We start from the raw sequence: 22552 nt of genomic DNA, 5'->3' as shown, positions 1-22552 counted from the left end.
GTGTGTGTGTGTGTGTGTGTGTGCGTGCGTGCGACTGTGCGTATGAAGGCCTGATAAAGGTATTCTGTGTGTAATTGGTAGTGGCTTCCTCCGCTCGCCTGAACTGAAAGTCATTAAGAGACAGCGGTTTTCATAAGAGGATTGTAATTGTCATCCCTTCCTCCAATCGCCACCGGCTGAGTAATTGCATTCTAGTTTGCCATACAATGCAGCAACTGAGTTCAATTCCGCAGGAAAATATTGCTTGCGTTAGCCTGACAGTTAATCCCAATGTCATTGTCCATGTTAGGCTGTTTCCTATCATGTCCTGTCTAAATCCCCCATTTTATGCAAGCTTACAGGTTCTCCATGCCCTGGAGAGGAGCAAATGCACACACACACACACACACACATACACACACGCACACACACACACACACACACACACACACACATAAACACACACACACACACACACACACACACACACACACACACACACACACACACACACACACACACACACAAACAGACACACACGCGCTGGCCCTGCAGACTCCACTACACAGATTAATTCTCCACATCACTCATTTAACTCCCCTTTTCTGGGGCTCTAGAGCAGTGGCCTAATGAATGACAAATGTAATATGGATTTAGATCTGGAGCTGTTGTCTCACTGTAAAATCCAAATATCATAGCAACTATTCGCAATAAGTCTCTGAATCATATCTTGACACTGTCCTCTAATTACAAAATACCAGACGAGTTCTCTGCGACTACTTCAAATCTTCCTAAAGACAGGAGAATTCAGAGCCCTGGATCCACTGGACACGGCACCAAACAATAAGGCGTCACCTTGTGGACATCTAGCACACCGCAACTAAAAACACAGGGGAGACTTTGCGCATGAAAGGTGTGATCTCGCTGGAAAGAGTGAGCGCATCGTCATTCTGCGTGTCACGAGCAGCAGTCCGGCCTAGGTCTACTATACTGTACACATTAAAACAAAATATTTTTTGTCCACAAGATGATCAAAAGATATATTAGCCCATTGAAACCTACCAATTGAGAAACATTGCCTTATAATTTAGCCTTCTATTTTGGTACAATAGTATCCGAAATCAAAGCCACGGTTTAACTTCTATGCAGATGTGCGACCCACTACTCTGCTAGTGGTGGATTCAGCTCCTCGTCTTGGCTTTAAAATACCCAACTGGGCGGGGAGAAATGTGGCATCTGCTCTCTAAAACAGTAGGGGAGAAATGTTTGCTGTCTTTACTGTTCAGATCGCTGTCATGTTTGAATGAGTCTTACTCTTGTAACTGAAAGAGCATTTATTTATATTTGTAGGCTGTTATATTTAAACAACTAAAATTTGTAGGCTATATAAACGTATTTTAATTGGTTTATTTTGTTATTGACCAAGAATCAAGGTGAAAGTGTGAAGAGGATTGTTTCCCCATGATGATGAATCAGTTTAGTGTTGTTATGGTGATTATGGGTTTGCATCATCTCCACATTGCACGTGGCCAGGTGAGTACAACACGTGTTCTAGCCAACAACTACTGCTCTGGTTTTGTTTCTCTTCACTGATGACTTTTTAATGGAATATTGCTTCGATTTTTAAAATGACCACTTTTTTTTAAATGTTTGCTGCTTTAAAAAAAAAAAAGATTAATTGTAATGCAAAGACATGCACAACTATTACTGATACTAAATCCATATTGTGCATTTTTTAATAAGCGATGTCGTATTACCAAAAGGCATCTGTGGTGAAGTGAATGGATTCTATTTAGTTGAGCATTTATCCAGCTGCATAAACAAGAAGATATCCATGGCATTCTGACACCTAGGAGCTGCAAATTGTGCCAATATAAAAAGACTGACCTCCGGGATCACCCTTGCTCTTTCCTTTTCTCTTATATCAGTGCATAGTGCTGTCATTATAGTCTAACAGTGTGATTGTGTTTGAAAAAGCTATCTAAGTTGAGGCAGAGCCACTAGAAAGTGTTCCTTACACATTTGGAGACTGTTTGTGTTTGGTCACTAATTCCTGACACACTAAATTTTCACACAGGTGGGACTTCAGTAATTGGAGCAAAACATTTCACAAGGAGCTCTGACACTGAAAACCTCACCTGTGGACTTAACACCTTTTACTCCGGTTTCAGTAAATACTACGTATACTTTTTAAAATGTTGTTTGTGTGAAGTGAGCAGCCACACACTGGTGATACCTCAGTGGGTGTTTCCCATTGAATGGAGCCAAACATGACTGTCTATAGTTTGCACTTGAAATAAAGCACATTTGACATACAGTATCCATTTTCCCCGAGAATGTGCAAGGAAAGCTATTGACATAGTCCTACGGGGTTTTAATAATATGTCTCCTACCACTGATCTGTAATTAATAATTTACTAACCTGGTTAGGTAGGTATATCTTGTCATGTTGATTTGAATCATTGGATCCCACTACAGTGTTACTCCACAGTAAACTCATTTCATCTTTCATTCACTCACCCAAAGTATTTAGGGTCAATTCCACCCACAACTGAAATCTTAAAATTGTGGCTGTCTACTGAATGATCTGGACCATGCTATGCACCCCACAGGATTGCCCGTCAAGGCAGGAGCTGCAGAGCTCTCTGCGCCAGGTGGAGAAGTTGCTGTCAGCCCAGGAGGCCTCCTACCAGCAGAGCCTTCGCTCCCTGAGGAAGAGACTGAGTGCCCTAAAGAACAGCAGTACCGTCAAACACACCACCAAGGTGCACAACGGTGAGAGAGAGATACAGTGACTGCTTAGTTTGTCATTTGCACATGGACGTTTTTTCTCTTTTATAATATATACTGTTTAAACTGTATAGTATTGCACAAGCACTTTGATAGTTACTGGACTTACCATTGCCATTGTCTTGTCTCATGCTTGTCCGTCTGAAAGTGTCATGGTTGTATTACTGTTTGTACTGTGTGTCTCTCCCTCTCCCTGTCCAGCCACCTGTCCTAAGCCTGAGAGCCTGGCTTACGGCAGGAGACTGGGGAGGGTGTTTGGTGTGGGCCACGAGGTGCACTTTGTGTGTAAGGCAGGTTATGAGCTGCTGGGGCCCCAGACCAGAGTGTGTCTGGCGTCTCTGAAGTGGAGCGGCCAGCAGCCCACATGCAGGGGTGAGTCAAAGCCCACTTCTGTCTGTGTCTCTGCTCCCTCCGTGCCTAGAATGATACCATTGCATTATTCTACTATGATATGGTGCGTCATTTATTACTGTAGGTAATATCAACACTACTGGAGTACTATCTCTGTGTATGAGTGGGGAGCCCCTTGTTTTATACTGTACTGTAACATGTGTAGACTCTGTCTCATTGCTCTTACTTGCTCTGCTTAGAGGTGTAATATTTCTGGTCCCTTAATGTTCCCCAGTCTTAAACACTGTGAGCAACATCCCCACCGCCCTACCCACACCGTCCTACTTCTCCTCCTCCTCCTCCTCCCCCTCCACTTCATCCTCATCCATCTCCACGTCCTCCCCGTCCTCTGCCCCCCTCTCGTCCTTCGTTCGTCCATCCCGCTGCACCCAGTTCCAGGGCTCCTCCCACTGCATCTGTGATGCAGGCTTCACCATAAGCGGCCGCGACAGCGACATCTGCACAGGTCAGTACGGCCGAACCTTACCTACGGCCAAACCTTACCATGGGCTCCTTTAATTCATGTGTTTCCCTTTTAAGAATCAATCGGTTCTTAGAACCAGATTATCTTAGATCTGTATGTCATGGGATTTTATATAGGAGTGCAGTCAGTGTACAGTTGTGATTTTGGAAGTGGACACAATACATCAGAGCTTACAAAATATGTAGCCTGGAGTTTTTTCTATATATACTGAACAAAAATATAAACACAACATGCAACAATTTCAAAGAGTTTACTGAGTTACAGTTCATATAAAGAAATCAGTCAATTGAAATTCATTAGGCCATAATCTATAGATTTCACATGACTGGGAATACTGTTGATTACAGATACCTTAAAAGGTAGGGGCTTGGATCCAAAACACAGTCAGTATCTGGTGTGATCACCATTTGCCTCATGCAGCGCGACACATCTCCTTCACTTAGAGTTGACCAGGCTGTTTATTGTGGCCTGTGCAACGTTGTCCCACTCCTCTTTAATGGCAGTGCAAAGTTGCTAGATATTGGCGGGAACTGGAACACGCTTACGTACACGTCAATCGAGAGCATCCCAACCATGCCCAATGGGTGACATGTCTGGTAAGTATGCATGCCATGGAAGAACTAGGACATTTTCAGCTTCCAGGAATTCTGTACAGATCCTTGTGACATGGGGCCGTGCATTATCATGCTGAAACATGAGGTGATGGTGTCGGATGAATGGCACGACAATGGGCCTCAGGATCTTGTCATGGTATCACTGTGCATTCAAATTGCCATCAATAAAATACAATTGTGTTTGTTGTCCATAGCTTATGCCTGCCCATACCATAACCCCACCGCCACCATGGGGCACTCTGTTCACAACGTTGACATCAGCAAACCGCTCACCCACACAACGACATACAGGTGGTCTGTGGGGCCGGTTGGACATCATGCCAAATCTCTAAAACAACGTTGAAGGCAGCTTTTGGTAGAGAAATTAACATTACATTCTCTGGCAACAGCTCTGGTGGACATTCCTGCAGTCAGCATGCCAATTGCACGCTCCCTCAAAACTTGAAACATCTGTGGCATTGTGTTGTGTGACAACAAAACTGCACAAATTAGAGTGGCCTTTTATTGTCCCCAGCACAAGGTGCACCTGTGTAATGATCATGCTGTTTAATCAGCTTCTTGATATGCCAGACCTGTCAGGTGGATGGATTATCTTGGCAAAGAATAAATGCTTTCTAACAGTGATGTAAACTACTTTGTGCACAACATTTGAGAGAAATAAAAAAAAATGTGCGCATGGAACATTTCGGAGATCTTTAATTTCAGCTCATGAAACCAACACTTTACATGCTGTGTTTATATTTTTGTTCACTGTATATCAGTGATATATTGAGGAACTGTGTTTCAGACATGGATGAGTGTCAGCTGTTTCCGCTGGCACAGCCTGGGCGCCTGTGTATGCACACCTGTATCAACACCCCCGGCAGCTACCACTGTGTGTGCCCTCGCGGCTACAACCTGGCCAGAGACCACCGCAGCTGCAAAGGTCAGGACCACAGACCAGACCGTTCCACCAATAAGAGCTACCACAGTACCTTGGCCTTAGCCAGTGGTTGTTACAGGGAGATTGTATTTTGATACCAACTCTGATATTTAGCTCTACTAGTGTCCATGGCTTTTGTTGCTTTGTAATTGCAATGGGAACTAATGGTAACTCTGTATTATATGATAAAGTCTTTCCAGTAAAACTGAAGCTTTGGAGATGTGCCGTGGGCTCAGTGGGGACCAGACTTGGTTACTTGTGTTTCTTTTCTCCCCCCCTCCACCTCTGGATAGATATTGACGAGTGTGAGAGCAGACTTCACAACTGCATCCTGGACCAGGTGTGTGTGAATACGTACGGGGGGTTCCAGTGTGTGCAAGTGGAGTGTCCTCGCATCACAAACGCCACGTACATCAAGACCTCTCCTATGTGAGTAACTGCTGTAACAAAAACACCACTTATATCCGATCTGGTGTCACTACGCTTCCTGTTTTAACCAAATCATGTTATGGTTTTGCACTAAGAGACAAAGCTACACTGATTCAATGAAGGAGGAGATTCCCTACACTCTCAATCATTTTAAAACAAACATACAATTTAGCTGTTTCTGTGGAGAGAAAAACATTTTAATTTCATTGTCACCACAGTGCAGCTCCACCCATCATTTGGCTCACATAACCTCCTTCACCCAAATTACCCCTTGCACTAGACAATTATTTTTTTATTGCTCATACAAATAACTACTACAATTAAGACAGATATACAATAGAAAAGAACATTATTACAGTGGTTTGAGGAGGTGAGTTTGGATTTATTTCTCAGTTATATTTACTGGGTGAAACAAGAAGAACCATCCTCTCACCCTATTCCTGACCCTCCTCTTCCTCTGTCCCTGTCCCAGGCGGTGTGAGAGGAACCCGTGTGTGGTGGGGGACAAGGCCTGCACCCAGGCTCCCAACTCCGTCTCCTTCCACTTCATGCCCGTGGTCTCCAACATGTCCGCACCAAGGGTGCTCTTCCGGGTGTCTGCGGCCCGTGTGCTGGGTGACACACTACGCTTTGGCCTGCTGGGGACTCGCGGCCGCAGCCACTTTAGCATGCAGCGCTCTGGCAGGCAGACGGGCACCCTGCTCCTGGTGAGCCCTGTGCAAGGCCCAGCTACACTGGAGGCAGAGGTAGAGATGAGCGAGCTGGAGCAACAAGCCCTGCTGGGACGCTACCTCACCAAGGTCACCCTTTTCGTCTCCCCCTACGGTTTCTAGAGTGATGGAAAGGGAGAACGGAGGAGGAGGAAGAAGGGAGGAGGGGGTGATGAGAGAGCACTGTCAGGTGTGGAACCAGAGGAGCGAATCGAACCACTGGGAGAGCATTGTGGATAATGGTGAAGGGGAGGCCTCTGTGTAGATGGGTGTGGGTTTTTTCTGTCCTTTACAGGAAGTCCTGAACCAGCCATACTGTTAATGTGGATGCGTTTTTCTCCCTTTGTCTGTCGGTAGAGGGATCATAGTAAATAGTGGTTTATAAACACTCCTCAGGCTTTAGGCTGCTCTCTTGTTTTCACCTTGGAGAATTTGAGGTATTTGTATGAATAAACCAGAATGGTTCGGTGTGTTTAATTTCAGTGGGGAATACAATGTGTTTCTTTGGGCTATGGAATCTGTAGCTCTAATATCAAAGGCAGACCACCACATCAGCTATAATGCATACATGAGAAATGTATTAAGAATTTCCGTATTTTAGTGGTATACGTCTATATTTATAGTTTTGTACATGTTTGGTTTTGTGTAAGGTATTTGTGATTGCAGATCCTCTTCAAACTATATGTACTGTACCTTTTTTCTTAATTTCTCAGTTGTTACCATTTTGGTTTATTGGATATTCTCTGAATAGTTCATAGAACAAAAATTGATCCATTACCAATAGAGCATGTAATGCTTCACTGTGCATGTAATCAAGCATCATATTGTATGCCAGGGCAACATGGATGACACACTTGTCCCACTCACAAGACTATTGGAGCTGTCTTGGCCAGCTGATCGATGAGCGTTCAATTAAATCGTTCCACCATCCCATCAAATTGCAGATGATAGGGGCTGGTCCTGGTTTTCTTAACTCCCAGCAACTGGCAAATGTCTCCATCTACCATCCAAAGAACACTCAAAGCACAATATCTAAAAAGTCTTATACAGTGCACCTGATCCTTACAGAGTGTAAACTACCTATCCATCCACCCATGTATGCAGAGGAAGGCAGAGTGGGGTGGTTTTGAACTAGGCTGGAAAAAATGTAACACTCCAGTGTCAGACAGCAGACACAGGATCGGTCCCAGTCTCTGGCCTCCACACTGTCATCTATCCATCCATCTGACCATGACTGGATGCAGCTGGAAATAACTCCAACATGCATGTACATGCGCACACACACACATATCCAGAATCTCACAGGTCAGTACTTCAGATGGTCACGAGGCTAGTCTACATGGGGAATAGGACATCATTTATGTCTGTGTACTCTGCATAAGGCCCTTCTTTGTAGAAATGATTTTATCGGGAGGTGTATTATCCAACTCTGACTACTGCGGCAGGTTGAGGTTGGACACATGAAGGGTTAACCACATGCAAGCAGACTAGTAGAGCACAAAACAAAGAAGCGTGTTCCCTCCAGACATGTAGTTCACTAATCATATTTAAACATTTTAGTAATTCAGCAGACACTTTTATAGGAAGCAGCAATGTTTTGGTTACTGGCCCAATGATCCTAACCACTAGTCTACATAGCCGCCTCATGGCCTGAGACCACCTCTGGCATATGGTATGTCTGAGTATTCATCCTGAATGTAGTTAGCTACTTTGAATGGCCAAGTCTAGTATAGCCAGGCCCACAGAGTAGGCTGGCATGCAGATGAAAAAAAAGCTGTTTCACTCAGGCATTCTCAATTAGTCTACTGAAGCGGTGATCACTGGGTGTGCTTCAGAATTGTTTATCAAACCTGGCTACTCGTAGCCATAGACTGTGTGTGCTGGAATGAACACAGATCCTTCCTTGTTTGGAACCTAATCTGAGTGGTAATGTAGGTTAGTGTAGGGATTCTACTAGGAGACTGGTCCCAGCCCTATAACCTCCCTCCTGTCCTGACTGCTGTCAGTCCTGTGCCTACAAAACAGTGGACAACATTATAAAAACCGGCAGACTTTATTAACAAAGTGTCCAACTTCATCGGTATAGGACAGAACTCAAAACCAGGGAAATGCACTGTTATTCTGTTACATGGCATAATCAGAGATGAAAGCAAAGGACCTCCATACATTTATACACAAGAACATAATTACAAAACATATTTTTCATCATAATCTTAATCATATGTTATAGTCATTGTTATAGTAATTAAATTGACTGGATGAAAGCTTTTGACAGACAAAAATAACAGTAAGTATTGATAGATTGAACTACTCAACAGAATTCAATGCCGTCTTGGTAGCACAAGACAGGAGCGCTGGTAAAAAAAAAAAAAAAACGGAACAATTGCAACGTGTTCTCCCAAACTAGGTGCCTTTGATGGAGTGTTTCCCTTTCCCAAGTCTGGGGTGTGACAGCTTTGAGGGGCGCATGTACACACACACCTCTGCTCAGTTTGAAGGGGAGTTAGGAGTAGGCTAGGGGCTTCTAGTGTGTATATATATATATATATATATATATATATATATATATATATATATATATATATATATATATATAGTGTGGGGGATAGGCACACATTGACAAATCTACCGTTTGCATGGTTACAGCGGAGGCCATTTAAATTACATTTATCAATTGTTTTTACAAGCAAGGAGGGAAGCGCTCACAGCTCACACCAATTCAAGAACAAGGCAATGACATAGTAGCAATGAGGGGAAAACTCTAAAGACTCATTTACATGGCATGACAGTTTGTTTTGAGAAAGAGATTGTTGAATCATCGTGAGAACGCATTTGAACTCCTCCTCCTTGAGAGGGCTTTCCTCTGTTCGGATTGGATTGGTTAACGTTTAGATCCCACCTGAACAAGTACTTTAGAGTTAGTTCAGTAACTAAAACCGAGCCAAGATGCTCCTGGAGTGACAACATCCAGCCCCTCCCCCAAACTCATCCCCACCACCACCACCACCACCCGCTTCCCTTAACCTAGCCTCAGCTACCAGGCTTCGCTCAAAGGTAAGGTGAAAGGCTGTGGCTACTCTTAACCTGGTCTAAGAACAGGGTACTTCACAGGCAATGAAGAAAAAGGCAACAAGAGAACAATCAAATCAAAAAAGGGCTCACCAACTTTGACCATTAGTAAACAAATAAATAAGGCTATGACCAAACAATATCAATATCTCTCTCTATATATATGGGTGTATATATATATATGTTATTATATAATAACATATATATATATATATATAATAACAGAAAAATGTGCAACGGTTCCAGTATCCTTTCAAACAAAATCTTCACATCTCTATAAGCGTTAATCTGTATTGTATATCTTATTTTTTTTTTCATTATTCTTGGCCCTTTGTACCACCAACCATTCTTCAATACCAATACCCATGGTTTAAACCTGCTACCCTACAGGTTTCACTCCTTGAAAACTAAATGAGACACTTGTTCGAAGACCGTTTTCCAAAGGAGATTTATCTTTCTGCACAATCCGTCAGTGTTGTGTCCACTCGAGACAAATTAGACCCAGCTCTCTGTCAAATGCTCACTGTTAACAGAGTACCTTGAGAGAAATGTGTGTGAATGCCAGTCTGTTTGATGCAAACCGTTTCTCTACCATACCACCCATTAAGTTAGCATCATGCTAACCCTACCACAGGCCAAGCATGGAGTGACTGGAGTACCGTTTCAGACTGTACTATCTAAGCAGGCATCCTTGCCACTGGAGCCATCTATGATACACTGCCAGGTCTATCAGCATAAACACGAATAGATTAATCAATATAATTATCATCAGCTTTAAGGAGTGTAAGACTGATATAATATACTGTAGGCTACAGGACTCCTCTCCCATGAGGCTCAGTCAGTGGAGGACAGTTCAACGCCACACCTGGCAGTCCCATGGCAAATCAGTGAATCTAATACCCATCGGCAACCTGAAGTCTGTCAACCACCTCGTCCTCTCAGAAGAACAAAAATATAATAGAAAAACAGCATTAATACTCCTCTTTCACAACTGTCACACACACACACACACACACACACACACACACACACACACACACACACACACACACACACACACACACACACACACACACAGTATCAGTACTGAAATCATTGAAAGCCTTCATGCTTACTGAGAACCCCACCTCCCCTTCTGACCCACCAACCCCCCACAAATGCAACATTTCTTAAAAGAAAAATAAATATTGCATCTAAATGAGGCGGAAAAAAAATAAAACACTGCAAAAGAAACCAAAAGCAGAATCCAAATCAATAAATAATGCTTATGGCCTAGCCCGGCGGTACAGGTCTGTTAGCGTTAGCTGGTTAGCAGTGGAGCGATAGAGGCCTAAGAGGTGGCGGCATCGTCCTTCTAGACGTCTCCTGTAGAACATAACGTGAAGACTTGGCTTTCATCAGTCAGACACTGGAGTGGAGTTGGAGGGGTTATGTGTCGGTCTCACAGTTGGGGCATGTGGGCTCTCACACCAGTAAAACTGGGAGACCAACCACCATAGGGGAGTTTGGGTAATGAAGGCCAGGCCCCAAAGTGGCCCTCCGACGACATAGCGATGATGACAGGGAAGCTTGAATGGCTTCCCCATAGAGCCCAGTCTCAGGGAGTGACGTAGAGGAGGCTTGGGGGGTAAAAGAGGGGGAGAGAAAGTAGGGGAAGATGGTTTGTACATGTAGTCAGGCTGAGGTGGGGGCAGTTGGGGCTATGCTGAGGGAGGGCCCTGTCCAGGGTTTTTTTTGCCGTTGGGGCCCTCTGAGGCCCCCCTCTCTACCTGTTCTTCTGCTCCTGCATTACTCGCTTGGTGATGCGGCCGCACAGCAGGCCGAACAGGAAGAGAACGCACACGCCCAGGCCAATCATAGCCAGGATGTAGTTCTTGGAGGGTGAGGTCATCACCTGCATGGCCAGGTCTGAGAACCCTTCGGCCGGGGCCACCTGGGAGGGACAGAGGGGAGCAGGTGTGGGTGTCAATCAAATTATGGAAAAGTAGAGAGGTTTCAATGTGAAATTGTGTGAGTTCAATGCTAGACCATAGGAGGGTAAGCATCCACTGTAGTGTTGCACAGTATACCAGTAACGAAGTAATATCCCCGTACCAAAACCTCATGATACCAACATTTTTGAATACCATAGTACTGTTTCATATGATACTAAATACTTTTTCAGCCCTACCGATCTAAAGAACCTGCTGGCACCTGTTATAAAATGTGTATAAAGTCAGTTTTGTTTAAAAATTCTGTTGAATTTCAGCAACAGCCACTAGCCTCCGGTATGCACAGCTCTAATAACATCCCCTTTACTTTCATGCGCATATTACGTGTGGCAGCTGTAAATCAGCCAGCTGCATCCCCTACCAGCCCTCCCTCATCTGCTTCTCTCAGCATCCCCTACCAGCCCTCACTCACCTGCTTCTCTCAGCATCCCCTACCAGCCCTCAATCACCTGCTTCTCTCAGCATCCCCTACCAGCCCTCACTCACCTGCTTCTCTCAGCATCCCCTACCAGCCCTCACTCACGTGCTTCTCTCAGCATCCCCTATCAGCCCTCACTCACCTGCTTCTCTCAGCACCCCCTACCAGCCCTCACTCACCTGCTTCTCAGCATCCCCTACCAGCCCTCTCTCACCTGCTTCTCAGCATCCCCTACCAGCCCTCACTCACGTGCTTCTCTCAGCATCCCCTACCAGCAGACCCAGATTACTCTTTTGTTAGATTTGTACATGTGTTACATTGGAGCAGCGTGCAAAGCGAGCAATGTGGATACATGTTATTTCATCGCCTGTTAGAACCAAGACCACAGACTAGTCTGTGAGCAGAGCGAAGTTAGAGCGGAACACGCCCAATTTCACCGGCGCACGCAGCGAGATTCCCAAAAGGATGGAGTGTCGGCCTTTTCCAATTTCGCTCCAGTAGAACTCACTTCAGGAGCTCAGGGCATGCCCGGCCCAACATGCATTTGTAGTCTACTTGTGTGCTGCTATAGCCCCTTGCTTTCGCTATCGTCATGGAGTTCACTAAATATTTTCATTAAGAAACTGATAGACCACACAGGTGCTGAATCAAGGTGACTTACAAAGATCAGGACCAAGAGCAAGAGAGGGAGTGCAGTGATGTAGTGTCCACAACTGAAGAATCATTGTGGAATCTGAAAAGACACCTATCCCGAAAGCATGATGGTGTACTTACTACGTGCACATGCTAAAAGAAAGGAATGAGGTGGGTAGATAACTAATTGCCTAAAATCCTTTGGGCCTACCTACAGAAAAAAAATAAAACAACTCTGCATCTCTGCCCAGCCTGGTAAGAGTGGCCAAAAGGGTGTTTTGCATCCCCAGTGGCTCTGCAAGTAAGGAGAGGATATTCTCCGCTGCTGGCCGGCTCTCCAGGCACCATCGCATGAGACTGAAGCCAACGAAATGTTGTTTAAATGCTGAGCGCTTTATGTCCCTACCAGCCTATTGGGTCACACTCACAAATGCATTTCTTTGTAGGCTATAGCCTTGAAGTAATACAGCCTAAATAAATCATTTGTGTTCCTTCTTAGGCTCCCTGTCTGGCTCCTGACCTAGTTAGAGTGTTTATATGCTGTTTAATCTGAAATGATGTTTGCTTCTTACATTCACCTTTTCATGTTTATTCAAATACTTTTAATTCAAGTCCATATGGTTTGGTTTCAATACCTCAAAACCAAATGGTAGGTCCAGGTAGTCACAAAAATAGATGGGTGTTAGTTAGATTTCCAACCGCTCAACTCCGCTCACATGCTCTAGTCTGCAGCTTTACAGCAGAGGAAACGTCTCGTCTCTAGTCGAAACGGTAAAAAAACATATGAGCCCTATTACTAGAGGTGCCTTTTTCCTTTCTGTCTGGATTCGGGCGCATTTTATATAAATTTCACAAACCATGTCGCGGGGCCGTTTTTAAACTAATCCTGGGTCGCTAATTATTGGTGTTGTTCAGTCGTTACCTAGATAGCTAACAACCTGGTAAATTGACAGTAGGTTTAGGCACATTTGACTAGCACAGGAAGAAAGGAAAATGGTCTGCTACTCGTGAGATGTGCTTGAAAAGGTAGCATTCCTATAGGCCTAATGTAAAAAATCTATTTCTGGTGCTACTTAAATTCAGTTTGTGTGTGTGTTTATGAGAGTCAGGGAGACAGAGAGAGTGTGTGAGGAAGGGAGTGTGTGTGTGTCTCCGTTAACAGAAGAGTAAAGGTTTCATGCAGTGTTTTCCCTTTACTGACACAATGACATTCAGATCATTATGCATGTTTATCACAGGTTGGTGGCACCTTAACTGGGGAGGACGGGATCGTGGTCATGGCTGGAGCGGAATGCTATCAAAGACATGGTTTCTATGTGTTTGATGCCATTTGCGCCATTCTAGCCATCATTATGATCTGTCCTCCATTAGCAGCCTCCACTGATGTACAGTTGAAGTTGGGAGTTTACATACACCTTAGCCAAATACATTTAAACTCAGTTTTTCACAATTCCTGACATTTAATCCAAGTAAAAATTCCCCGTCTTAGGTCAGTTAGGATCGCCACTTTATTTTAAGAGATGCAAGATGTCAGAATAATAGTAGAGAGAATGAATTATTTCAGTTTATATTTCTTTCATCACATTCCCAGTGGGTCAGAAGTTTACATACACTCAATTAGTATTTGGTAGCATTGCCTTTAAATTATTTAACTTGGGTCAAATGTTTCAGGTAGCCTTCCACAAGCTTCCCACAATAAGTTGGGTGAAGTTTAGCCCATTTCTCCTGACAGAGCTGGTGTAACTGAGTCAGGTTTGTAGGCCTCCTTTCTCGCACACGCTTTTTCAGTTCTGCCCACACATTTTATATAGGATTGAGGTCAGGACTTTGTGATGGCCACTCCAATACTTTGTTGTCCTTAAGCCATTTAGCCACAACTTTGGAAGTATGCTCGTGGTTGTTGTCCATTTGGAAGACCCATTTGTGAACAAGCTTTAACTTCCTGACTGATGTCTTGAGATGTTGCTTCAATATAATTGACCTCCCTTATGCTACCTCATTTGCACACACTGTATATACTTGTTCTCAACTAGCATATCTTGTTAAATAAAGGTTAAATAAAATAAAATCCACAATTTTCCACCCTCATGATGCCATCTATTTTTTGAAGTGCCACAGTCCCTCCTGCAGCAAAGCACCCCCACAACATGATGCTGTCACTCCCGTGCTTCACGGTTGGGATGGTGATCTTCGGCTTGCAAACGTCCCCCCTTTTCCTCCAAACATAACGATGGTCATTATGGCCAAAGAGTTCTATTTTTGTTTCATCAGACGAGAGGACATTTCTCCAAAAAGTACAATCTTTGTCCCCATGTGCAGTTGTAAACCATAGCCTGGCTTTTTTAAACGGCGGTTTTGGAGCAGTGGCTTCTTCCTTGCTGAGCGGCCTTTCAGGTTATGTCAATATAGGACTCGTTTTACTGTGGATATAGATACTTTTGTACCCGTTTCCTCCAGCATCTTCACAAGGTCCTTTGCTGTTGTTCTGGGATTGATTTGCACTTTTCGCAACAAAGTACGTTCATCTCGAGGACACAAAACGCTTCCTGAGTGGTATGACGGCTACATGGTCCCATGGTGTTTATATTTGCGTACTATCGTTTGTACAGATAGAAAGGTGGTACCGTCAGGCGTTTGGAAATTGCTCCAAAGGATGAACCAGACAGACCTGTTAATTTTTCTTTAAGAAGCCCTCCTGTTCTCCACTGAGTGTGTGGACAGGTGTCTTTTATACAGGTAACGAGTTCAAACAGGCGCAGTTAATACAGGTAATGAGTGGAGAACTTCTTAAAAGAAAAACTAACAGGTCTGTGAGAGCCGGAATTCTTACTGGTTGGTAGGTGATCAAATACTCATGTCATGCAAATTAATTACTTAAAAATCATACAATGTGATTCTCTGGATTTTTGTTTTAGATTCCGTCTCTCACAGTTGAAGTGTACCTATGATAAAAATTACAGACCTCTACATGCTTTGTAAGTAGGAAAACCTGCAAAATTGGCAGTGTATCAAATACTTGTTCTCCCCACTGTATATATATTATTATGTATATTCGTTCCTGCCATTCCTCCAGCCAAATCTCAGGTAAGTCTTCGCAAATATGAGGAAATCTGCCATTATATATACAGTCTTCCATTATGCACTGAACAGTGTGAAGTTACATTCATTGAGTAGGAGTGTGAATTTCAGTGACAGGTTTTTGAAGAATGTTTAGAAAACATGAACAAGCGTCCGGGGGGACGGGGCGAACAGATGTAAGTGCCTTAAAAAGTATGATGGCAATGTCTGAAAGGTTCTCACTTGTTTTGAAGGGACTCAGGTGTGAGTGCTTAGTCAAGCTAGTGACGTGTTGCTGGTGCGTGTGTGTGTGTGTGTGTGTGTGTGTGTGTGTGTCTTGTTCACCTTGGCAGCGTAGCTCCACATGTCGATACGGTCCTGCAGTCTCTTCTTACACTCAGGCTGCAGACGCACCCTCTTGTCCTGCAGAGCCTCCATCAAACAGGACATCTCTGAGGAGGAACCAACGCACACTGTCAGGTAATCAAACTTTATTGGTTGTGTACACATATTTTGCTGATGTTATCGCAGGTGCAGAGAAATGCTCCTGTTTCTAGCTCCAACAGGAAAAAGGGCCAAAGCGTTAAGAGATGTGTGTACGATGGACAGAGGTGTGTATACAAATTGACCGTGTGTGTTACTCACGGCGTCCTCGTCCTGGTGGGATGGCAGCACAGTGATGTTTGATGTCCAGAGCACAGGCTGTGTGGAGGACAGGGTCCACAAAGATGTCTGCCTTACTCTCCTTCAGTATGTTCAACACCTCCTGTAGAGAAAGGCGTGAAGAAGAGAGGCATTTTGTCAGACTCTTGACTCCCAGAAAGCGGAACACTGTTACATTCGAGGAGATGAGAACCACCCACCTTCTTGCAGCCCTCCACTTTGATCTTGAGCAGGTTGACTTTGAGACACTCCTCTACTTGACCCGTCTGTTCCTGGGCCGCAGCCTCCTCTGGACACAGCCGAGAGATCTGACACACAGACGCGTGTGTTAACTCAGTGACTTCCCCAATGTGAAAAAACCCTTAATAACGTGCGTAAACAGCAGAAATAGTATTGCGCAGGACCAGGCAGGACCTACTCACCTCATCAGTGCAGTGCAGCTGCAGCTGAGGGTCCAGTCTGTAGTCCAGAGCTGACTCCTGCAGGATAACCCTAATCTGATCCTCACAGTCAGGCGACAGACGCTGTGGACAACATTACGCGTTTAGTACACACATCCATACAGAGACATAAAAAAAATAGAAAAACGCCTCAACAAGGTAGTAACAACCCCCCCCCCCCAAAAAGGTGAATGAAAAAGAACAACCATTAATCCAGTGCATTCTGACCTGGTCGGCGTATTTGAGTTTGAGACAGGAGATGACCTGTCCCTCTAGCTCGCTGTCCCCTGTAGCCTTGTTCAGGATGCTCTGGCAGAACTTCGGGATGTCAGCCTTACACGACTTCCTCAGCACCGGGTTCAACCTGTAGTCTGGAAAGGACACACGGGAGAGGAGACAGGGTGAGAACCCCGGGGTTAGATATCGGGTGAGAACAGATGGGACATAGGAAGTAATGCTACAGATTTGCTATGTTTGCATGCTGGAAGCCATAATCTCTGCTTAGATTGTGAGCAGTGGAGGCTAGTGGGAGGAGCTAGAGGAGGACAGGCTAATTGTAATTGCTAGAATGGAAGAAATGGAACGGAGTCAAATATGTGGTTTCCATATGTTTGATACCGTTCCATTAATTCCATTCCAGCCATTAGAATGAGCCCGCCCTCCTATAGCTTGTCCTACCAGCCTCCTCTGTGTGTGTGTGTGTGTGTGTGTGTGTGTGTGTGTGTGTGTGTGTGTGTGTGTGTGTGTGTGTGTGTGTGTGTGTGTGTGTGTGTGTGTGTGTGTGTGTGTGTGTGTGTGTGTGTGTGTGTGTGTTCAGTATCTACCCGTGTTCTGTGTGATCTGTCTCTTGGTGATCATCTGTTTACACTTGGGGTCCATCAGCTCGCTGTTCTTGTTCTGCTTCAGGCACTGCAGCATGTTCTTGGCATCAGCCTCAGTACAGAACCGCTGGTAGAGACAGAGACAACACTATGAAACTCAGATAGAACCCTGATGAAGGCAGCGTAGCTGTCGAAACGCTGGTTGTTATTATAAATGACATTCATTGCATGGGAGCCATAGACCATGCAGCTTTTCTCTTGTAAGAATCCCGGACTATAAAAACACTGGAAGAGAATACGCATGGGAGAGACCAACAGGCACCACAAGCCACAGTCATCCTGTCTGTCTGACAGTTTTACTAACTGCCAGGAACCTCTTTTTCAGAAAATTATAATTATACAAAATACACTCAAATTTAATTTCAGACCCAATGCAATCAGCAATCATGGTTTGATTGAGGCGCCTTCGAGCTTAACTACACTGTTAAAGACTTCCTTACATTCCTTGCATTTGCCTTGTCTTTGGACCTGTGTTCTTGTGTGCTAAAACGACGCAGTGAAAAAGTACATACCCGGATCATCGGCTTGCAGACCCTCATGAGTTGGTAGTCGAGCTCTGAGTCCATCATCTCTACCTCCTGCAGCTTAAACACCTTGTGGTGACAGCGTTGGGTCAGCTGCTTCTTGTTCTCCTTCAGACACTCGATCACCTATTACAGAGAGGGCACTCGTCTTCATCGTCATAGTCATCCTCGTCAATCATTCTCATGTAGAGATATTACCGTTGCTAAACGGTTTTGTCTAGGGCATAACTGAGAAGCGAGGCTGTCGTCAGGCTGATGGGAATCAGATGGAGAGGAATGTGTTTAGAACATGCATTAATAATACTGACCTGTGCGTTTCCAAAGGCCACGTTCTGGCACAGCCGCCCGATGTCCTGCTTACAGGAGTCGTAGAGCTCAGGCTCCAGACGGATATCCTCAGACATCTCCAGCTCCTCCACCCTCAGCTGCTTACGACACTTGACAGACACACGCTGCTCTTTCATGTCCTGCAGAGTGTCGTTCCTCACCGTGGTGCTCAGACAGAGTACTACATCCACCCTGGAGGGAATGAGAGAGAGGGGAGCGAAAGAGAGAACGTTTGTTTGACAGTGTGTTCAACTATTTCCGGGTTCTCACTCAGGCAGCACTCACTTCTTCTTGATGTTGGGGCAGAGCTTGAGCACATCCTCTTTGCAGGCCATCTTAAACTTGTAGGAAAAACGGAAGTCTTTAATCTGGACCTGGGAGGGAAGAGAAGGGACGAGCAAAAGGAGAACAAAATAGCAGAGAAATGGGAGTGAATCGACGGTCAAGGGCATGGGTTCAATTCTCACAGGGATCACACACATACTTATTATGTTTCAGATCAGGAGTCCTATTTGACTCGGCCACGCCTCCTTGCCCGTCCAACAATTCCTCATCTACCACCACTTCTAAACGCAACTATTCCCGATTCTCCTCCCTCTTTTTCCCCTGCAACGCTACAAAGTTTCTCCCTGCAGGCGGTCACTGAGTCCGAGTTGCTGAAGGAGCTCCTTAAACTTGACCCCAAAAAACATCTGGGTCAGATGGTTTAGACCCTTTCTTCTTTAAAACCTGTTATGGCTGCAGCCCGGTGTCGGTACACTTATGACAACAGCCCGTCCAAGTGCAGGGCGCGAAATTCGAAAGATATTTTTTAGAAATATTTAACTTTCACACATTAACAAGTCCAATAAAGCAAATGAAAGATACACATCTTGTGAATCCAACCAACATGTCAGATTTTTTAAATGTTTTACAGCGAAAACACCACGTATATTTATGTTAGCTCACCACCAAATACAAAAAAGCACAGACATTTTTCACAGCACAGGTAGCTTGCACAAAACCAACCTAACTAACCAAGAACCAACCAAAATAACCAAGAAACAACTTCATCAGATGACAGTCTTATAACAAGTTATACAATAAATCTATGTTTTGTTAAAAAAAATGGCATATTTGAGGTATAAATCATAGTTTTACATTGCAGCTACAATCGGAAATAGCACCGAAGCAGCTAGAACAATTACAGAGACCAAATTGAAATACCTAAATACTCATCATAAAACATTTATGAAAAATACATGGTGTACAGCAAATTAAAGACAAACATCTTGTGAATCCAGCCAATATTTCCGATTCTTTAAGTGTTTTACAGCGAAAACACAATATAGCATTATATTAGCTTACCACAATAGCCAAAAACACAACAGCATTGATTCAAGCCAACAGTAGCGATAACGAATAAACCAGCAAAAGATATTGTTTCCCTAACCTTCTCAAAATTCATCAGATGACAGTCCTATAAGATCATATTACACAATGCATATATTGTTTGTTCGAAAATGTGCATATTTAGCGGCACAAATCGTGGTTATACAATGTTAATACTAGGCAAAATGCAATAACAATGTCCGGAGAAATCTTGGAGAGGCACCTAATCTAATCAAATAACTATTCATAGACTTTACTAAAAAATACATGTTGGACAGCAAATTAAAGATAGCTTAGTTCTTAATGCAATCGACGTGTTAGAATTCTAAAACTTCAGTACGACATACAGCTTACGTTATTGCGAGAGAGCGCCCAAAATCAAAGCGGAAAACACAACAACACATTTTCCACAGAAATAGGAAATAACATCATAAATGGGTCCTACTTTTGCTGATCTTCCATCAGAATGTTGTACAAGGGGTCCTTTGTCCAGAACAATCGTTGTTTGGATTTAGAATGTAATTTTTCCCTCTCGAATGATCAAGCAAAACTTGCCAAGTGGCGCGACAGCGTGAACAAACGCAAAGAACGGAACACGCTAAAACTCCAGAAAAAAATTCAATAATCTGATTAAACTATATTGAAAAAAACATACTTTACGATGATATTGTCACATTTATTAAATAAAATCAAAGCCGGAGATAGTAGCCGTCTATAAGGACAGCTTTTCAGAAGGCAATTCCCGGTTCCTTCTCGCGCCTTCCTGAAAACAGGAAATTGGTGTCACGTCATGCCCAAGAGCTCTTATTCGACCTCAGATCAAGCTATACACTCCATTTCTTCTCTCACTGCCTATTGACATCTAGTGGAAGGCGTATGAAGTGCATGTATACTAATAGATTTCAAGCAAATGATTAGGTAGGCCCTGGAACAGAGCCTCGATTTGAGATTTTTCACTTTCTGACAGGAAGTTTGCTGCAAAATGAGTTCTGTTTTACTCACAGATCAAGAAACTTGAGTGTTTTCTATCCAATATAAATAATAATATACATATTGTACGAGCAGGAATTGAGTACGAGGCCGTTTGAAATGGGCACCTTTCATCCAAGTTACTCAATACTGCCCCTGCAGCCCAAAGAAGTTAAAGGTTGCTATAAATCGCCAAGCCTATCTCTGACCTTTTAAACCTCTCTCTCCTCTCTGGGGAAGTTCCCATTCCTTGGAAGGCAGCCACAGTGCATTCTTTATTCTAAGGGGGAAATCAAGCGGATCCTAACTGTTATAGGCCAATTTCTATTTTACCCTGTTCATCAAAAGTGTTGGAAAAACTTGTCAATAATCAACTGACTGGCTTTCTTGATGTCTATCGTATTCTCTCTGATATGCAATCTGGTTTACGCTCAGGTTATGGATGTGTCACTGCAACCTTAAAAAGGTGCTAATTGACGTCACCATTGATTCAAAGCAATGTTGTGCTGCTATTTTTCTTGACTTGGCCAAAGCTTTTGATACGGTAGACCATTTCCATTCTTGTTGGTCAGCTAAGGAGTATTGGTGTTCCTCTCAAAGAGTGCAGTGTATAAAGTCAGTATATCTGCTGTCTCAGCCACAGCCTGTCACCTAGTGAGTGGCCCACGCTCTTCTCAATTTACATCAACAACATAGCTCGGGCAGTAGGAAGCTCTCTTATCCATTTATATGCAGATGACACAGTCTTATGCTCAGCTGGCCCCTCCCCGGATTTTGTGTAAAAACGCTCTACAACAAAGTTTTCTTAGTGTCCAACAAGTTCCTCTACCCTTAACCTTGCCGTAACCTTGCTCTACCCTTAACCTTAACCTTGTTCTCTAACCTTAACCTTGGTTTGGTAAGAAGAATGCCCCTCTTCCCACAGGTGTTATTACTACCTCTGAGGGTTTAGAGCTTGAGGTAGTCACCTCATACAAGTACTTGAGAGTATGGCTAGACGGTGCACTGTCCTTCTCTCAGCACATATCAAAGCTGCAGGCTAAAGTTAAATCTAGACTTGGTTTCCTCTATCGTAATCGCTCCTCTTTCACCCCAGCTGCAAACTAATCCTGATTCAGATGACCATCCTACCCATGCTAGATTACGGGTCCTTAATTTATACAGTGGTAGGTAAGGGTGCTCTCGAGTGGCTAGATGTTCTTTACCATTCGGCCATCAGATTTGCCACCAATGCTCCTTATAGGACACATCACTGCACTCTATACTCCTCTGTAAACTTGTCATCTCTGTATACTAGTCACAAGACCACTGGTTAATGCTTATTTATAAAACCCTCTTAAGCCTCACTCCCCCCTATCTGAGATATCTACTGCAACCCTCATCCTCCACATACAACACCCTTCCTGCTAGTCACATTCTGTTAAAGGTCCCCAAAGCACATACATCCCAGGGTCACTCTTCTTTTCAGTTCACTGCAGCTAGCGACTGGAACGAGCTGCAACAAACACTGAAACTGGAGAGTTTTAGTCTGTCTGTCTCTCCTCATTCAGACTCAATTATGAACACTCTTACTGACAGTTTTGGCTGTTTCTTGTGATGCATTGTTGTCTCTACCTTCTTGCCCTTTATGCTGTTGTCTGTGCCAAATAAGATATGTACCATGTTTTGTGCTGATACCATGTTGTGCTGCTGCCATGCTGTATTGCTACCATGCTGCTATGTGTTGCTGCCATGCTGTTGTTGTCGTCTTAGGTTTCTAGTCGTGATGTGTGTTTTATCCTATATTTTTAATCCCAGCCCCCGTCCCCGCAGGAGGCCTTTTGGTAGGCCGTCATTGTAAATAAGTATTTGTTCTTAACTGACTTGCCTAGTTAAATAAAATAAAGACAAA

General features: G+C 43.9%; 2 protein-coding genes across 3 annotated transcripts in view; one reads left to right on the top strand and one right to left on the bottom strand.

Annotated features, from left to right (window-relative positions):
- Positions 1–1190: 1190 nt before the first annotated feature.
- On the top strand, positions 1191–6800 carry LOC129862692 (fibulin-7-like). Its single transcript, XM_055934585.1, has 7 exons — positions 1191–1512; positions 2592–2754; positions 2971–3141; positions 3395–3625; positions 5045–5182; positions 5473–5608; positions 6081–6800. The coding sequence occupies exons 1-7, from the start codon at positions 1441–1443 to the stop codon at positions 6439–6441; spliced, it is 1272 nt and encodes a 423-aa protein (XP_055790560.1). The 5' UTR covers positions 1191–1440; the 3' UTR covers positions 6442–6800.
- A 1552-nt stretch (positions 6801–8352) lies between these two features.
- Positions 8353–22552, bottom strand: part of LOC129862687 (Golgi apparatus protein 1-like) — a 51132-nt gene continuing 36932 nt past the window's right edge. For both annotated transcript variants that reach the window (XM_055934578.1, XM_055934579.1), the window contains 10 exons: positions 18607–18695; positions 18303–18513; positions 17983–18120; positions 17414–17537; positions 16818–16960; positions 16572–16673; positions 16350–16457; positions 16132–16252; positions 15832–15938; positions 8353–11320 (listed from right to left, as the gene is read on the bottom strand). In XM_055934578.1, the coding sequence (XP_055790553.1) occupies positions 11153–11320; positions 15832–15938; positions 16132–16252; positions 16350–16457; positions 16572–16673; positions 16818–16960; positions 17414–17537; positions 17983–18120; positions 18303–18513; positions 18607–18695 (1311 nt within the window). In that variant the 3' untranslated portion in view covers positions 8353–11152. The remainder of the gene's footprint in view (positions 11321–15831; positions 15939–16131; positions 16253–16349; positions 16458–16571; positions 16674–16817; positions 16961–17413; positions 17538–17982; positions 18121–18302; positions 18514–18606; positions 18696–22552) is intronic.

This window comes from Salvelinus fontinalis, chromosome 9 (genome assembly GCF_029448725.1).
Source record: "Salvelinus fontinalis isolate EN_2023a chromosome 9, ASM2944872v1, whole genome shotgun sequence".
Classification (NCBI taxonomy): domain Eukaryota; kingdom Metazoa; phylum Chordata; class Actinopteri; order Salmoniformes; family Salmonidae; genus Salvelinus; species Salvelinus fontinalis.
This window is presented reverse-complemented; position numbering and strand designations above follow the sequence as displayed.